The sequence below is a fragment of the Ctenopharyngodon idella genome, chromosome 10 (assembly GCF_019924925.1).
Source record: "Ctenopharyngodon idella isolate HZGC_01 chromosome 10, HZGC01, whole genome shotgun sequence".
Taxonomy (NCBI): Eukaryota; Metazoa; Chordata; class Actinopteri; order Cypriniformes; family Xenocyprididae; genus Ctenopharyngodon; species Ctenopharyngodon idella.
Window position 1 is genome coordinate 42,927,790 of NC_067229.1, and position 17,792 is coordinate 42,945,581.

At 37.2% G+C, this 17,792-nt stretch overlaps 2 protein-coding genes across 3 annotated transcripts; both read right to left on the minus strand.

Moving 5' to 3' along the window:
* Positions 1-475: 475 nt before the first annotated feature.
* rps25 (ribosomal protein S25) lies at positions 476-2,415 on the minus strand. The gene is made up of 5 exons (XM_051910325.1): positions 2,330-2,415; positions 1,925-2,017; positions 1,617-1,800; positions 636-734; positions 476-537 (listed from the first exon to the last, which is right to left on the minus strand). The coding sequence occupies exons 1-4, from the start codon at positions 2,330-2,332 to the stop codon at positions 640-642; spliced, it is 375 nt and encodes a 124-aa protein (XP_051766285.1). The 5' UTR covers positions 2,333-2,415; the 3' UTR covers positions 476-537; positions 636-639.
* Positions 2,416-3,193: 778 nt separating this feature from the next.
* Positions 3,194-16,186, minus strand: slc37a4b (solute carrier family 37 member 4b). 2 transcript variants are annotated; one of them, XM_051911049.1, is made up of 10 exons: positions 16,064-16,186; positions 14,921-15,350; positions 12,544-12,776; positions 10,663-10,915; positions 10,052-10,207; positions 9,872-9,957; positions 8,185-8,298; positions 7,352-7,417; positions 7,091-7,229; positions 3,194-7,000 (listed from the first exon to the last, which is right to left on the minus strand). In XM_051911049.1, exons 2-10 carry the CDS (start codon positions 15,066-15,068, stop codon positions 6,834-6,836), a joined length of 1,362 nt encoding a protein of 453 aa, XP_051767009.1. In that variant the 5' UTR covers positions 15,069-15,350; positions 16,064-16,186; the 3' UTR covers positions 3,194-6,833. The 2 variants fall into 2 exon arrangements, with proteins under 2 accessions (XP_051767009.1, XP_051767010.1); XM_051911050.1 differs by lacking the exon at positions 16,064-16,186 and having other exon boundaries at positions 14,921-15,570.
* Positions 16,187-17,792: the final 1,606 nt, after the last annotated feature.

Below are 17,792 nucleotides of genomic sequence, written 5' to 3' on the forward strand. Positions count from 1 at the left end.
TGATTAAAATATGCCATGTTTAAAGTGATATTTTTGCAAATATAGATTTTGCGTTGATTAAAATATGCCATGTTCCTCTATTTATTTGTACTTAGTTACAAACATTAAAAATACTCAACCATATACAGTAGATGAAAGCAGTTTAAGTTGTGTGGCAACTGAGGCCTGCTTGCCTAAAACGACTTAATCTCAACCATTTTTAAGACTTGAAAAGATCACAATCTTTCAGATTATGATCTGGTCCATGTAATAACTGGGAGGAATAAAGCTTGGTTTTTAGTTGCTTGATCAAACCTCAGATTCATAAACACCACCATCACGTGATAATCGGACCCATTAAAATACAAAACCTAAATAATCCCAATGTACATTTCACACAGATATCCTCAAAATTGTGTAAGGATTCTGATTAGTACAGATGCTCACATGGCTGATACATATTCACTTTGTTGATGAAGAAATGCTCAAACACGAGTTCCATTTTGTGGTTGTTTATTTACCTATACAAAAGACCATAAACACAAGCCAAGGTGGAATCTGAAAGAGAGATGAAGAAACATTCAATGTAGGAATCCGGTAGATAAAAACATTGAGACACCAAATATGAAAAATTCTCTATTTAATTTGATAATCACCATGTTATGCCTCCTTCTCTGGAGCTGCCTCATCTGTGCCCTTGGTGTTTCTGGTGTAGATCACCTGAGCCCTGTGCTTGGACACCAGCTTGATCAGACCTGACAACAAACGCCAAACGTCACTCCATTGTGGATTCATAATGCACACACACTACATATCTATGTGCATTTGTGATCGCAACGTGCACTAGGTTTGCTGTATTTACACACTTTGCATTATTTCCAACATTTTCGTGGATGCAAGTTTACAGCAATTCACAAGTAATCAGCCAAAATCAAAGCTTGAGGGTTTGAACCTTAAATAATTGAAACCTTGATAGGAATAAATATTAGTTTTGTAGTATTGTAAATATTAGTATTGTTTTATTTCACAGTAAAATTGTAACTTTTAACAGTAATATAGTTCAGTCTTTTTATATTTAGTTCAAATTACTACAATTATTTTGTCATTATCAATACTTTATTAACCTGTTAATTATTGAAATATTATCTTGTTTTACAAATAAGTGGTTCAACTGACAGAGTTTGGAAACCGTTTTGCCACAAGAAAAAAAGTCATGCTTTTGTAAATCATAATTATGTAGAAAATGACATACTAAGTCATTTTTATGAGACAAAGTTGAAATTGACAAGTCATTGTGACATTAAAAAGTAAAAATTGACGAAGCCAGTTCTGACTTAATCATAACTGACAAATCGAAATTATGACTAATAATATCATAAAGTCTCAATTTTGACTTTTTAAATCACATAATTATGACTTTCACACTTATTACAAGTCAAAATTATGACTTAGTATGTAATAATTTTGATCTCATTATTATGACTTAGTGTGTCATAATTCAGACTGTCATAAGATTTACCAATGCATTATTTTTTTTCTTATGTTGTGGAAATGGGCTTTCATACATTTGTGATGTACATTAAACACAAATAGTTTATGAATCAATCATATTAATTGTTAGAGCGTCAGATCATCACCTTTGCCGAGCAGCTCCAGGAGGGCAGCCCTTGCCAGCGAGCCCCTGATCTTCAGCCTCTCAGAAACCACAGCTGGGGTGATGAGCTTGTAGTTGGGAACTTCTTTGTACAGTTTGTCATATGTAGCCTTGTCGAAGAGGACCAGGTTGTTCAGCTTGTCCCTCACCTTTCCTTTGGACCACTTCTACTCAAGACCAAATATCGGAAAAAATATAAATCATACACGAAATTACACCAGAAAATCACAGTTAATTACTTGTGACTGACAGTTGTTTTAAGTGGGGTAAATTGTGTTCAAGTATTTTTACCTTCTTCTTCGCTTTGCCTCCGGATTTGTTAACGGGATCCTTGTCCTTTTTGGACTTGCCCGTATCCTTCTTCTGCTTGCTATCCTTGGGCGGCTAGACAATTACATAAAGTTACAGAATTTCAATCACATGCATAAATAAATACGTATTTTATTAGTTACATCGACAGCTTTAATAAACCGATATGTGACAATGCTGTGCGCGTGTTCAGGCCTCGCGCACGATGCGGCAACATTTCATACAAAATAACCACACACAAACGCTTAAATGGCCCACTTATTCTACATTATAGTATTCATTATGCTTAAAAACGTAGGGCACTGTGGTTATATTGCGGCTATTTCATGTGAGAAGTGGGTAAAAAGCGATATTTTTCTAACATTATGGAGTAGCTCGAGCACTCACCATGCTGAGGCGTTGCGAGCTGCGGAAGAGAAAGGAAGTAACGTACGCGCACGTCCGCTTTGTCCGCGTGCACTTCTACTGGTGCAGCTCGGACTTTCTCTGCGCTCAGTGGCTCGCGCTCGTCACCTGCAGGACTGGAGCGAGTGCGGCACTCAATTTAGAGAACTACTTCGCCAAAATAAAAAGATAAGTCAAAATTTACTGACCTGTATGCTTTTGACTTGAAGGCACAATGACACAATGTTACTTTTTTGGTATTCCTTTGAGACTTTGAAATATCATAATATTCAGCACGGATGCATTAATCAAAAGTGACAGTAAAAGACATTTAGGGCGAATTCAGGTTGATTGGGACACATTTTCCAAGTCATCTCAATGGCAAAAGGTGTCCCAATCATGCTGACCCCTATATATTAAGCAGCACAACTATTTTTAACATTTCACCAAATCAGAATATCAGAATGATTGTTGAAGGATCACTGTAAAGTGACACTGAAGTACTGATGCTGAAAATTAATTTTTGCCATCACAGGAATAAATTACATTTTAAAGTATATGAAATCAATCAATCAATTAATACAATATATCAAATAAATGAAGCCTGGATGAGCATAAGAGACTTCTTTAAAAAAAAAAACTTTTGAACTGCTGTATACATTCAGGAATTACATTTAGATTTAGACATGTATAAATAAGAATCTAAGATATAGATATTGTTATTTTTATTTCATAAACCTTAAACATGTATAACATTTTTTTTTTTGTAAATATAGGTAAATATTAAAGGTAAATATATAACAATTTTTGTAAGGTAAATCAGCAAAATGTGGGTAGTTTATGTTACAAAATCTGACAAAATCAAACCAATTTCTGACATAATTTATTGTCCATTTCACGCCCCTACAGCAGTGTCACTAGAAAGTTTCAGAGAAAGTAATATTTATATCCTTTATATTGTAGGGTAAGTGCCAGAGTTGTATAACATACATAATGTGCTGGTTTGTCCTCCTCATGGGAGCTACATGAAAAACAGAGAACTTCTAATCAAACTCGTTTAGAGAGAATTGTTCGGACAGTCTATTCACATTTCCGATGTAAGCACATAAATTTTGTTGACTGAACTGGAAGCTGTAAAGGAGTGCAGCTAGAATGCATTGCTCTAACACCATAGTCATTTGAAAAATTAATATAAATATGAAAAACTACTACAGTAGTTTATGCTCACAATAAAAATACGAAATGAGAAAAGTCATCAAGTCCAGTGTTTAAATTGATCCTGTTGACATTTAAGCAACATCTTACAATAAACTTCTATACTACATTTTTACACCTTTATACATCATAAAGGATACTGCTGGTTGCATGAAATAAGTATGAACTGGGAACATACAGGGGTCGGACAATGAAACTGAAACACCTGGTTTTAGACCACAATAATGTATTAGTATGGTGTAGGGCTTCCTTTTGTGGCCAATGCAGCATCAGTTCGTCTTGGGAATGAAAGAAACAACGGAATTTTAAATCATTCCTCTTCCAGAACAGTGGCCAGGTCACTATGTGATGCTGAGAAACATTTTCAGACTCGCTCCTCCAAAATACCCCAAAAATATTCAGATCTGTTGACTGTGCAGGCCATGGAAGATGTTCAGCTTCACTTTCATGTTCATCAAACCATTCTGTCTTGCTGTGTGTACTGGTGCATTATCATGCTGATACATAGCGCCCCCTTCAGGGTACAATGTTTGAACCATTTGGTGCACATGGTCCTCCATGTGATTGTTCGGTAGTCCTGGGCAGTGACGTGCCCATCAAGCACAGTAGGGTGGATCAGTACCATCACTGATCCACCCTGTTCTTCACTCTGGGCAGCAACAGTCCAGGTGTTAAGTTAAGGCTTCTCCACACTGTAAATCCCTCAGATGTGGAAAAGACAGTGAAGATGGACTCATCAGAGAACAATACATGTTTCACATTGTCCACAGCCCAAGATTTTCACTGTTCACATCAATGAAACCAACATTTGGTATTGGCACGAGTGACTAAAGGTATGGCTATAGCAGCCCGACAGTGAATGTTAACTCTGTGGAGCTCCTGACGAACAGTTTCGGTGGAAACAGGAGAGTCGAGGAGCACATTTATTTCTGCAGTGAGTTGGGCAGCTGTGGTTTTGTTTTTTGGATACAATCCGGGTTAGTATTTGTCCTCTTTTGAACTCTGATATGTCCCCCATTATGTTGTGTGGATTGCAATATTTTCTGTACAGCTGTGCTGTTGCTCTGCTAATTCAACCTTCACACTCTGTTCTTACTGATGAAATGTGAAATCAGTGAAGTTTGGCCACCAGTCCGCACAAATATAGTGAAATGACCAACATTATATTGGCCAGTGTTTCAATTTTGTTGTCCAGCCACTGTATTTTGAGAAAAAAAAAAAAATCTTGCTTTAATACTGGGGGCAAAAGTACAAATGTTAAAGTGCAAAAGAACAATGTGTGTAGACTGGGGAGAGATGATCCTCAATTCTCCACACCTAAACTCAAGCTCTAAAGCTGCTACTCAACAAATGAACAAGGATACATAGAAAGTATTGAGTCAAACAACATTCATGAGAAACAATTCATGTTGATACATACTAAGAAAGTAAATGACTTTTTATATACTTAAAGGGGACCTATTATGCCCCTTTTTACAAGATGTAATTTAAGTCTCAGGTGTTCCCTCAATGTGTCTGTGAAGTTTCAGCTCAAAATACCCCATAGATCATTAATTATACCATGTTGTAAATGCCCATTTTTGAGTGGAAGGGAAAACATGCTGTTTTCGTGCATGTATCTTTAAATGCAAATGAGCTGCTGCTCCCCACCCTGCTTTCCAGAAGAGGGCGGAGCCTATAAATAAAACATGCGCCTTGGATACTCTGCCAAAAACTAAAACATCTGTTTGGTTTTGATTAACAGTGGTACTTTGACGTCATACACTGAACGGTCTGTGTAGTGCTGCTTCAAGTCGAACAAGCCTATCATCTCTATCGCGGTCACGCTCATGTGCAGTTCTTCATCATCATGAGTTTATTATCTGCATGTGTTTTAAACTTCTGATATATGGTTTTCTAAGCACACACATCCATAGCACGTGCACAGAAAGCTGGCTGTCAGATGGCGTGTCCTGTGAGTATTAAACTAAGTTCTCTTTCACGTCTTATTGCGGTTAAAATACACACATAAAGTTCACGAACACAGTCAGTTATGTCTGTGAACATAAACAGCGAGTAAAGAAATCGCATGTGTTTATTAGATCTATGTATTAAAGTGACAGCAACGTAATATACAGTACCTACTGCTGTATATGCTATTAATATGAACCGAAAAAAAAAAAAAAAAAAAAAAAAAATCACTCACTGCTTTTGATTTAATAACTTTAGTAGCTTTAATCAGAATACATTTCTTACCTAAATGCATCTGTTAAATGCTCTGGCGAGGAGATAAACATGGCAGACAGTGTACAGCTTACTAAGGGGAGGAGTAAAGCTAATAGGGCAGATTTTGTCACCAGTCGTGGGTGGAGCTTCCCAAACTCTTATGTAGAGGGAAATCTGGAACCGCTCGATTGGAGACTGTTTATGATTTATATAAGTGGGTGGATTTTTACCATTATAGGCTGGCTGTTTACACATACTGCGGACACACATCTGTGTTCAAACACCTTATAAAAGTGAATTTTGCATAATAGGTCCCCTTTGAGTCTGTAAACATTTCTATTCTCACAGTACTACAAGTTCTGTTCTTCTGAAAGATGTACAGTGGAGCCACTTTATCTCTAAAGTGTGTGAATGTTGTGATATTGCTGCCGAATAAGCCCAAGAGGAAAAAAACAAAACAATTAATTTGGTACTGAAGGTAATCTAAATGTAATTTAAAAATATACATTTATAAAAGTGCAACAGTAACACTGGCATTAAAACCCTAAGAACAATTCAAGGAAATGAAAATTCTGTCATCATTTACTGACCCTCTTGTCGTTCCAAACCCATAAGACTTTCGTTCATCTTCAGAAAATGAAAGATATTTATAAATGAAGATATTTTTAATGAAATCTGAGATTTCTGTCCCTCAGTTAAAAGTGTATGCTCTATGTATGTTCGCTGATGAATGTTTATATGTGAATAAAAGCCTAAATTAAATCTGTCAACACATAAAGTGATCATGTCACTTCAGAAGATTTGGATTAAACAGCTCGATTCATATGGATTAGTTTTACGATCTCTTTATGAATTTTTTGAAGCAGCAGAGTCTGAACAGACTCTCAATGGAGGGACAGAAATCTCTCAGATTTCATTAAAAATATCTTCATTTGTGTTCCGAAGATGAATGAAAGTTTTATGGGTTTGGAACGACATGAGGTGAGTAAATTATGACAGAAATGACATTTCCCTTTAAGAGCAGATGTGCTAATCGAGTGCTGTCACATTGGTAGGGCTCTCTGATTGGATCTTTATAATAAGAGGATTAGTCCATCTTTTTAGGCACGTGGCCCATTTTTGTGCGCATGTTACGCACAAAGAAGAAACAAACTGTTGTTATAGCGCAGGTGATTTCCGCTACCCAGAATGCCGTGTCCCAGCTGTAGCGTTTGGCAATGGTGCTGAATGGCAGGCCAGCAATGAATGCACCAACTGAAAGAAAAATAAATAATTGAAAATTATTGTTATATGGAGCACTTTATCTTCATGCATTTTCTCATGAAACAATTTCTGCAGATTTACCATTTGCCATCAGAGCTACAATGGCATGTGATGTCCCACAGAAATTGGAGGGGGCGCTCTCACTCGCAATCACCCCAAACAAGGCAATTGGTCCATATGAGGAAAATCCAAATGCAGCACCAAGAATCAAAATCCAGAGCTGCAGAACAAAGAGATTTAAAAAAAAAAGTTGAATTAGACAAAATTAGAATGAAATATTAAGAAACTAAATATGGCTAATTAGTTTAAATCTCATTCTAGTTAATTACTGGAGCTCTATACCTCTTTCTCTGAGACACCAGTGAGGACTGAAACTGGATGGAGTGCCAAAACCCACAGCGGTGCTTCCTGAGGAAGCACACATAACCATTTAACTAACACAAGAAAGCACAAATTAGCTATGTTTCCATCCAAAGTTGCAAATTTAATTTAAGTTCTCTCTCTTTTCGCATAAAACTTTTGCATAGAAAGCACCATTTCCATCCCATGTGTTCAAGAGAACGAAATTGTCACTTCCTGGGAAATTGGTGAAAAATATCTGTAATAAAATTTTAAGTTGCTGCAATCAGGGAATCCACTTTAGCTTTTTTCCTACATAAATGACTTGCGCCTCAGAACGTGCACACGAAACGCAATAAACGCGGTCATGTTATCTTGCCTTTGGAGGCGGATGGCTGGTATGTGAGAATGCAATCATGTGAGACAGAGATCTGGAAGGTAATTATACTAAATCATTGTGATGACAGACTTTGGTTCAGGCATTTCAGAATGATCAAACCTACATTTGAGATGCTGTGCAATGAAATTGGTCCCCTGGTTAGTCCAGTTATCCAATCACATTCACTGAGGAGACAAAGTCAGTTTGCGCATCAAGGGATTTATTCGGCAAATGTGTTTTCATCGTATGTTATTCGCATGTCTTTTTATTGGATGCATGTTTTTTTTTTTTTTATGCGCATTTTTAGAATTTATGCTTTTTTAAAGTGATTTCCAAAATGTGTATAAAAATAGGTGGATGGAAACATACTGTAGCTATTGATACTCATATAGATTTCACAATAACTTTAAATAATATTTAGATTAAGAACAAAAAAAAAAAAAAAAAACAACCTTACCTCTGGGATCTCTGGTGTGATGGTAACCCGAAAGAGGTACATGGACACAGCCATGCCTGCCATCATCATCAGGAGTAGCCCATGGCGAGGATTACCATAGATACCCAGCCCTTGCTTTAAAACAGGAAGTCACTGTTTAACAGATGACAAGGGGTGTGTCTCAATCAGCTCCCTAGCTCCTGAGCTCGTGAATCAGTATATCGTGTACACGAATTCGGGCACTGGTCAGGACAGTAAAGGACGCTGGTTCACTACACATTGGGACACTTATGACTCTATTTCCAGTGACGTGACAACATCCTCATTGTACAACATAACTACTGGTATTTATGAACAAAAGCAGAGCCGATATCTTTCTGACATTACTTGTAATGTTATTTAAAGTACTTTATGCTTGTTACATATAAAGTACTTCTTTGCTTGTTACATATATGTGCAACATTTCAGCTGTAAATAAATGATAAATGTTAGCTAGATTGTGTTTGAATTACCTGTCTAACGATGTATGTTTATGCTAAAATATAATAAAATAATGGTTTGTATTTTTAAAAACATATCGCGCGTCGCTATGTGTAGTGAGTTGGCTCACGTGATTTAAGTTTCGCACTTCAGAACTTCCGTTAAGGGAGTCTAGTGAGCATTGATGCTCCCTGGTTTTCACGGTACATTGTGGGACTTTTTAGGGAGCGAACATTTCAGTGCCCTGTAAGGATTCTGTGATTGAGACATCCTTTAAACTACAGAACTACTGAACTAGGGAGCTGATTGAGACGCACCCATGATATCCATTCATAACTCACAAATTGACCAAAAATTAGGAATGCACCAATATAGCAATTAAGGGTGATAGGCCATTATTTAAATGAATTTTAAATGTATTATTATTATTATTATTATTATTATTGTTGTTGTATTATTTTAATTATTAATATAATATAATGGCCAATATTATCAATCAATCTTTTGCAATAAATATTATCATTAAGTCCATTATTTAAATTAATTTTAAATGTATTATTATTATTATTATTATTATTATTTTATTATTATTGTTATTAATTTTATTGTATTATTTTAATTTTAATTATTAATATAATGGCTAATATCATCAATCAATATTTTGCAACAAGTATTATCATTATTAAAGCCATTATTTTAATGAATTTTAGAGGTATTATTATTATTATTATTATTGTATTATTTTTATTTTAATTATTAATATAATATAATGGCCAATTTCATCAATCAATATTTTGCAACAAATATTATCATTATTAAGGTCATTATTTTAAATAATTTAAAATGTATTATTATTATTATTATTATTATTATCATTGTATTATTTTTATTTTAAGAATTAATAAAACATAATGGCCAATATTATCAATCTATTGCACCAAATATTCTTATTATTAGGAGTTTTCTTGAAGTAAAAGATTGACTGGTAATGATTGAGAAGTTGACTGAGAAGTAAAATCAAGCATCAGAGCATTATAATGTACACAAGAACAGATGAAAAACTGTTTTGATAACTTTAGAAACAACATACCATGGAAAACACTGGCTGAATTGAAAAAAAAAGCCCTTGTATTATCTGCTCCCAATATTGGCCTAATAAAAAAACACTAATATAATCTGATACATTGTGCATTCCAAATGAATAGATTATACTTTAAACTGAACCCACCCGAGCAACAGCCCTGTCCGACAGATAACCAGCTCCAATGCTGCCAAAAAACCCACCAACTTCCAGCGCGCTCATGTACGTGCTGCCTGTAGAAAACACACAAACATGTTAGCATCCTTACAAGAACCATAAACAACACAGAAAGCTTCAGGATACATAGCTATAAAGTACCAGACTCACCCATCATGGCAGACTGGCCTTTTTCCTGCATGAGGAAGAGCTGACCCCAGTCAGTGCAGGCGATCTTTACCCCAAACACAACCAGGTATCCCGCAGACAGCACCCAAAGGTACGGAGACAGCAGGAAGTCTTTTAGACTGCTTTCATCATTAGGGCCTGGAAAAACGGTGGATATGTCTTGTAAATAAGTCTCTTATGCTCACCAAGGTTGATCAAAAACACAGTAAAACCAGTAATATTATAAAATATTATTATACTTTAAAATAATTTTCATATTTTAAAATTGTCCAAAATGTAATTTATTCCTGTGATAGCTAAGCTGAATTTTCAGCATCATTACTCCAATCTTCAGTGTCATTACTCAATCCTTCAGAAATCATTCTGATATGCAGATTTGCTGCTCAAGAAACATTTCTTTTTACTATTATTATTTTTATATTATTATTATCAATGTTGATGTTGAATAGAACATTACAAATGTCTTTACTCTTACTTTTGATCAATTTAATGCATCCTTGCTGAATAAAAGTATTAAAAAGTATTTTTTTTAAAGTATTATTATTTGTTTCTCTCCAGCCTTAGACTAACAAACAGCAGTTTCTTATTCTTACCTCCCTTCTTCCCTTTGCCCTTTTTAGCTCCATGCTCAATGTTGGGCAGCCCCACATCACTGGGTTCGTTCTTCACCATCAGAAGGCAAACGAAAGCGACGGCCATGCAGATCACCCCAGACATGGACATGATGATTCTCCAGTTATAGTACTGAACCAACACTGTAGTGATGATGGGTCCCAGACTACCTGCCAGGTTCATACTGCAGCACAGGATGGCCCACCATGTGCCAAACTGAGATGGTTCAAACCACTGTAAAAAGCCAGAACAAGGCCATTTAAAAAAAATTTAAAAATTCTTCATGGACAACAGTTAACAATATCAATACAGGAAGAATATGGGTAACCAAACAGTTGATGGGCACCACTGACTTCCAATTATGGAACAAAAATACTATGGAAGTCAATGGGACCCATCAACTGTTTGGTTTCCGACATTCTTCAAAATATCTTCTTTTGTGTTCAGCAGAAGAAAGAAATTCATGCAGGTTTGGAACAACTTGAGGGTGAGTGAATGAGGACAGAATTTTTATTTTTGGGTGGGCATGGTGGCATGGTGGTGGAAAAAATATGAGATGGGAAGAAAAAATATTTCAAAACTTTTGCATTCGCTTGCAAAACATTTGCATAAAACTCGTAATTACAAGAAAAAAAGTCAGAATTGCAAGATATAAACTCGCAATTGCGAGAAAAAAGTCAGAATTGCGAGTTATAAAGTCAGAATTGCGAGATTTTAACTCACAATTGCGAGAAAAAAGTTAGAATTGCGAGAAAAAAAGTCAGAATTGCGAGTTTAAAATCAGAATTGAAAGATATAAACTCACAATTGCAAGAAAAAAGTATTTTTTCTCTCAGAATTGGACTTTATAACTCATTTACTTTATAGTGTTGACTTTATAACTAGTTTATATCTCACAATTCTGACTTTATAACACGCAATTGTGACTTTATTTCACGCAATTCTGAGATAAAATGTCAGAATTGCGAGATAAAAAGTCACAATTACCTTTTTTATTTTTTATCCTGTGGCGGAATCAAGCTTTCATACTATCTTCATGGCAAGACCAAAGTGAATAATAAAAACCATACAATTAACAACTAGCTATATAAAGACATTTTTGATTAATAAAAGATAAAAATTCAAAGATACATTCACGTGGTACATTTTTAAATACACCAGTTAATTTCTCTGAATAAAAACATTGTCTATTTTAACAGTCATTGGGGTTTTACAAGGAAGGCATGATGGTTGTTCTTCACCTTTTAATAAATAACCATGTGTGAATCTCTAGTGACCTAAACAGCACCTAATAAAAAACAACCTGATTATTACCTTTATTTGAAATGATTAAAAAACACCTTCTTATACTAGGATTTATTTAATGTAATGTGTTTCTGTGTTAATTAGTAATTTAGTTTTTTTTTTTTTTTTTTTTTTTAATCTAAAAAGACTATGATATCATCATTAGCGTATCCAAGTAAACAATATAGAATCTGAATAACAATTAAATAACATTTAGTTCCTTAAAATAAACCTAAATCCAAAGCAATGCCAGTTAATGACTATAATGCATTTGATTATCCACTGAAATGTAGGTCATATTCAATATTATTTATTTTACTGCAGACCAGCAAGTGCTTCCAGGTTGGTTTGGCAAAGTTAACTGTTGATGGTTGCTTTAATTAGATTTAAGTGTATCGTAACTGTCACAGCTTGGCTCCGCAAGTATGTAGCTGGGATCAGCTGTTGCATCTAGAGTACAGAGTGACATTCATCAGTGTGAAGTCAGCAGTTGGAATCCCCAACCATTCCTGTCACATTGCCAGCACTGGACGACAGGTGCATACTGACGGATTTTAAGGGCAAAGGGTAACTCTTACCTTCCGAAGCACCTTTCCACATGGTGGCCAGCCGAAACCTTGGCCGAACCCGTTCACGAACCAAAGCACGGTAAACATCACGACAGTGGATGACCAGGAGAAGGCGATGTTTATGGTGCCCACAATGAAGAGCCCGATGGAGAAGAGCCAGCGAGCGCTGATCCTGTCCGAAAGCACTCCGCTGATAAACTTACTGATAGCATAGGCCAGAGTCTGACTGCTGGTGATCAGCCCTGCATCACAGGAAACAAGAAAAGACACAAATGAAAGAATCTACTCGGTGCTGATTTGTGGCTCTGGCACAGATTTCTTAGTAAGCCATGATTTCATGATTTTACTGCATTGCAATAAAACAGAGATCTTCAATGTTTTTTTGTTTTTTTTTCAAACCATAAAGTGAATAGAAAGACAGAGCAGGGACCCTTTCAGGCATAACATTATGACCACCTTCCTAATATTGTGTTGGTCCCCCTTTTGCATGCCCTGACCCATCGAGGCATGTGGCAGGGTGCATTATCCTGCTGAAAGAGGCCACAGCCACCAGGAAATACCGTTTCCATGAAAGGGTGTACATGGTCTGCAACAATGCTTAGGTAGGTGGTACGTGTCAAAGTAACATTCACATGGATGGAAGGACCCAAGGTTTCCCAGCAGAACATTGCCCAAAGCATCACACTGCCTCCGCCGACTTGCCTTTTTCCCATAGTGCATCCTGGTGCCATGTGTTCTCCAGGTAAGCGACGCACACGCACCTGACCATCCACGTGATGTAAAAGAAAACGTGATTCATCAGACCAGGCCACCTTCTTCCATTGTTCCGTGGTCCAGTTCTGATGCTCACGTGCCCACTGTTGGCACTTTCGGCGGTGGACAGGGGTCAGTATGGCCTGACTGGTCATACGCAACAAAGTTCGATGCACTGTGTATTCTGACACCTTTCTATCAGAACCAGCATTAGCTTCTTGAGCAATTTGAGCTACAGTAGCTCGTCTGTTGGATCGGACCACATGGGCCAGCCTTCGCTCCCCATGTGCATCAGTGACCCTTGGCTGCCCATGACCCTGTCACCAGTTCACCACTGTTCCTTCCTTGGACCACTTTTGATAGATACTGACCACTGCAGACTGGGAACACCGAACAACAGCTGCAGTTTTGGAGATGCTCTGACCCAGTCGTCTAGCCATCAAGTATGTAGCTGGGATCAGCTGTTGCATCTAGAGTACAGAGTGACATTCATCAGTGTGAAGTCAGCAGTTGGAATCCCCAACTATTCCTGTCACATTGCCAGCACTGGACGACAGGTGCATACTTTCAGATTTTAAGGGCAAAGGGTCACTCTTACCTTCCAAAGCACCTTTCCACATGGTGGCCAGCTGAAACCCTGTCTGAACCCGTTCACGAACCAAAGCACGGTAAACATCATGACAGTGGATGACCAGGAGAAGGCGATGTTTATGGTGCCCACAATGAAGAGCCCGACGGAGAAGAGCCAGTGAGCGCTGATCCTGTCCGAAAGCAGGCCACCTTCTTCCATTGCTCCGTGGTCCAGTTTTGATGCTCACGTGCCCACTGTTGGCACTTTTGGCGGTGGACAGGGGTCAGCATGGGCGCCCTGACTGGTCATACGCAACAAACTGTGATGCACTGTGTATTCTGACACCTTTCTATCAGAACCAGCATTAACTTCTTGAGCAATTTGAGCTACAGTAGCTCGTCTGTTGGATCGGACCACACAGGCCAGCCTTCACTCCCCACATGCATCAATGAGCCTTGGCCACCCATGACCCTGTCGCCGGTTCACCACTGTTCCTTCCTTTGACCACTTTTGATAGATACTGATCACTGCAGACCGGGAACACCCCACAAGAGCTGCAGTTTTGGAGATGATCTGACCCAGTCGTCTAGCCATCATAATTTGGCTCGCTCAAATCCTTTGAAATTTTTACAATTTAAAATAACGTCTTCTATTTTAATATATTTTTAAATGCAATTCATTTCTGTGATCAAAGCTGAATTTTCAGCATCATTACTCCAGTCTTCAGTGTCACATGATCCTTCAGAAATCATTCTAATATGCTGATTTGCTGCTGAAGAAGCATTATTATTATTATTATTATTATTATCATCAACATTGAAAACAGTTATGCTGCTTAATATTTTTGTGGAAACTGATACATATTTTTTCAGGATTCTTTGATGAATATAAAGTTCAAAAGAACAGCATTTATTAAAAACAGGAATCTTTTGTATCATAAATGTCTTTACTATCACTTTTGATAAATTCAACACACCCTTGCTGAAAAAGTATTAATTTCTTTCATATAAAAAAAATCTTACTGATCCCAAACTTTAGAACAGTTACACAAAACACACTTACCAAGCTCTTCTTTATCCAGATCAATCTCCTCCATCACTGATGGCATCAGAAAGGAGAAAGTCTTTCGGTTGAAGTAATACAGCATGTAGCCCACAAACATTGAGATGAATATAACAGTGCGGTAATATCCATAATCTGCTGCTCCCATGATTGCAGTTGTGAGATAATTAATTCAAGTAAAAAATGTGAAAATAAAAGAAAACTCTGCTACAAGATTAAGGCCAAAAAATGTCTTTTAGCAACTGGACGAAAGCCTTTAGTTCTGATAACCGGTTTTGTCCTGATGAAACTTTCAAAAACCAATCCAAAGGTCTACTTCATTTCATCTGACTTCTAAGGGGTGATGAAGATATTTTCAGCTCCTGTCCAGGTTCCTTAAAGTTGCATGGTCGACAGTCTGCATCTCATCAGCCGGCATTCACTGCTGTGCCTGGAAAACATCTCAAACTCAGTTTACTTTGGTCTCTATGAGAGCAGCTTGCTGTGAAGTGGGCCTGCAACTAAATACATCTGAGCAAAAACAAAGGCTCAGCACTATTTAGACTTTCACAATCAAAACAAGACGAGAACAGAGGACGCTTTCATGAAAATGGTACACTTACTACAGACCTCATGTAGTCTAAATTCAAAAGGGTTACTTGAGTGGCCATAGTGCATGTGAGGGGGACTTGAACAGCGATATGAATTTGAAACATGATGCGGGGGTCAAGGGAAGATCTCTTACAAGAATGTCAAAACACCGGATAAAAATAACATGATAAGTGCTTGCTGCACATTGCAGGTGGACACGTGCACTCTCAATGTAAGATCTGATGAAAGCGATAATCATTGTGTATACAAATGTTTTTGAACATCCTGCGCTTTTTAAAGCGTTTAAAACTCAACTGACAGCGCAAGCGCGCTTTGGTACCAACACGCGCACCGCACGAGATTACCAAAACGCAAAACCGCGTGTTGACGTCACTGCATCAAAACGGCGAACGCAGTAACACTGATTCTGACCTCAACAACAAGCGTCCTCATTACCACCGTGCAGACTAAACGTATTTATTATGTCATGCTAAGATACATAGAGATATTTCTCGACATATATCTTGTTTAAACAGTTTAATGTTGCTTGACAGATAAAGGAATAAAATGTACCTCCGACAGTCCAAGCTCGCGTTCAGAATTCACGCCGTTGCAGGAGCTCCTTGTCTAATCTCTGTTCTGATTGGCGGTCAGCCTGTCATTCATGTCGAGGTGGGCGGGCTTTAGCCTTCTTGCAGTCCTCAGTGGCACATTTATATAAACTTTGCTGTATTTGTGGAGTAGTTTTAAATTTGCTCTCAATGATAGCATTTCAAGAGAAGATTTCAAATCAATGTACCCAAAGTATAATTTTTAACTACTTGATTGAACTGAAAAGCATTTGTTGTGGTATGTAGCCTAATTCTTTTTAATGACTTAATTAGTAACTTTTACGGTTTGACTTGAACGTTTACTAGGTTAACAAGACAAAGATGTAGCCAACCATCTGTCACTAGATGGCAGAATTAGAAAGCATAACGTATGCCCTGTTTTGTCTTTATATTAGAATTAACATAAGGCCAGTTAATATTTATGATGATGTATTTATTATTCCATTTCAAATAATGTATGTTTGTACAGACAACATGATAACAAACTTCAGAGAGCATCTAATTCAAAACTGTCATGCATTTCAAATGTTGTAATTTCATTCAATTTATTATTGACGTTTTCTGATTAATTTCTAATATGCAATTCAAATTAATTGTTTTATTTTCCATAATTGTTGCAATTTTGAAATTTCTGCTGAAATTTAAGCATATATTAAATAATTTTATTTTAAATTACAGTGCCCTCTACTAATATTGGCACCCTAGTAAATATGAGCAAAGGCGGCTGTTAAAATAAATCTGCATTGTTTATCCTTTTGATCTTTCATTCAAAAAATTCACAAAATTGTAACCTTTTATTTAAGTGAAACAATTGAAAATGGGGGAAAAAGCTCATTATGAAATAAATGTTTTTCTCTAGTTCACGTTGGCCACAATTATTGGCACCCAATTATTGCAACGTCCTTTTCCCAAGATAACAGCTCTGAGTCTTCTTCTATAATGCCTGATGAGTTTGGAGAACACTTGACAAGAGATCAGAGACCATTCCTTCATGCAGAATCTCTCCAGATCCTTCAGATTCCCAGCTCCATGTCGGTGCTTCTTCTCTTCAGTTCACGCCACTAATTTTCTTTAGGGTTCAGGTCAGGGGACTGGGATGGCCATGGCAGAAGCTTCATTTTGTGCTCAGTGACACATTTTTGTGTTGGTTTTGATGTTTGTTTTGGATCATTGTCCTGATGGAAGATCCAACCACGGCCCATTATGAGATTTCTAGCAGAAGCGGTCAGGTTTTGATTTTTATCTGTTAGTATTTGATAGAATCCATGATGCCATGTTTCTGAACAAGATGTTCACCCATCTGGTGGGTTTGCTGCCAAAAATCTCTTTTTTTTTAGTTTCATCTGACCATAGAATCAGGTCCCGTTTGAAGTTCCAGTCTTGTCTGACAACTGAATATGCTGGAGATTGTTTCTGGAGGAGAGCAGAGGACCCCAAGGCTCAACTAATCTCTGCAATTCTCCAGCTGTGATCCTTGGAGAGTCTTTGGCCACTCAAACTCTCCTCCCCACCGCACATCAGGACGATTTAGACACACGTCCTCTTCCAGGCAGATTTGTAACATCTTTAGTTGATTGGAACTTCTTAATTATTGCCCTGATGGTGGAAATGGGGATTTTCAATGCTTTAGCTTTTTTCTTATAGCCATTTTCTATTTTGTGAAGCTCAACAATCTTTTGCTGCACATCAGA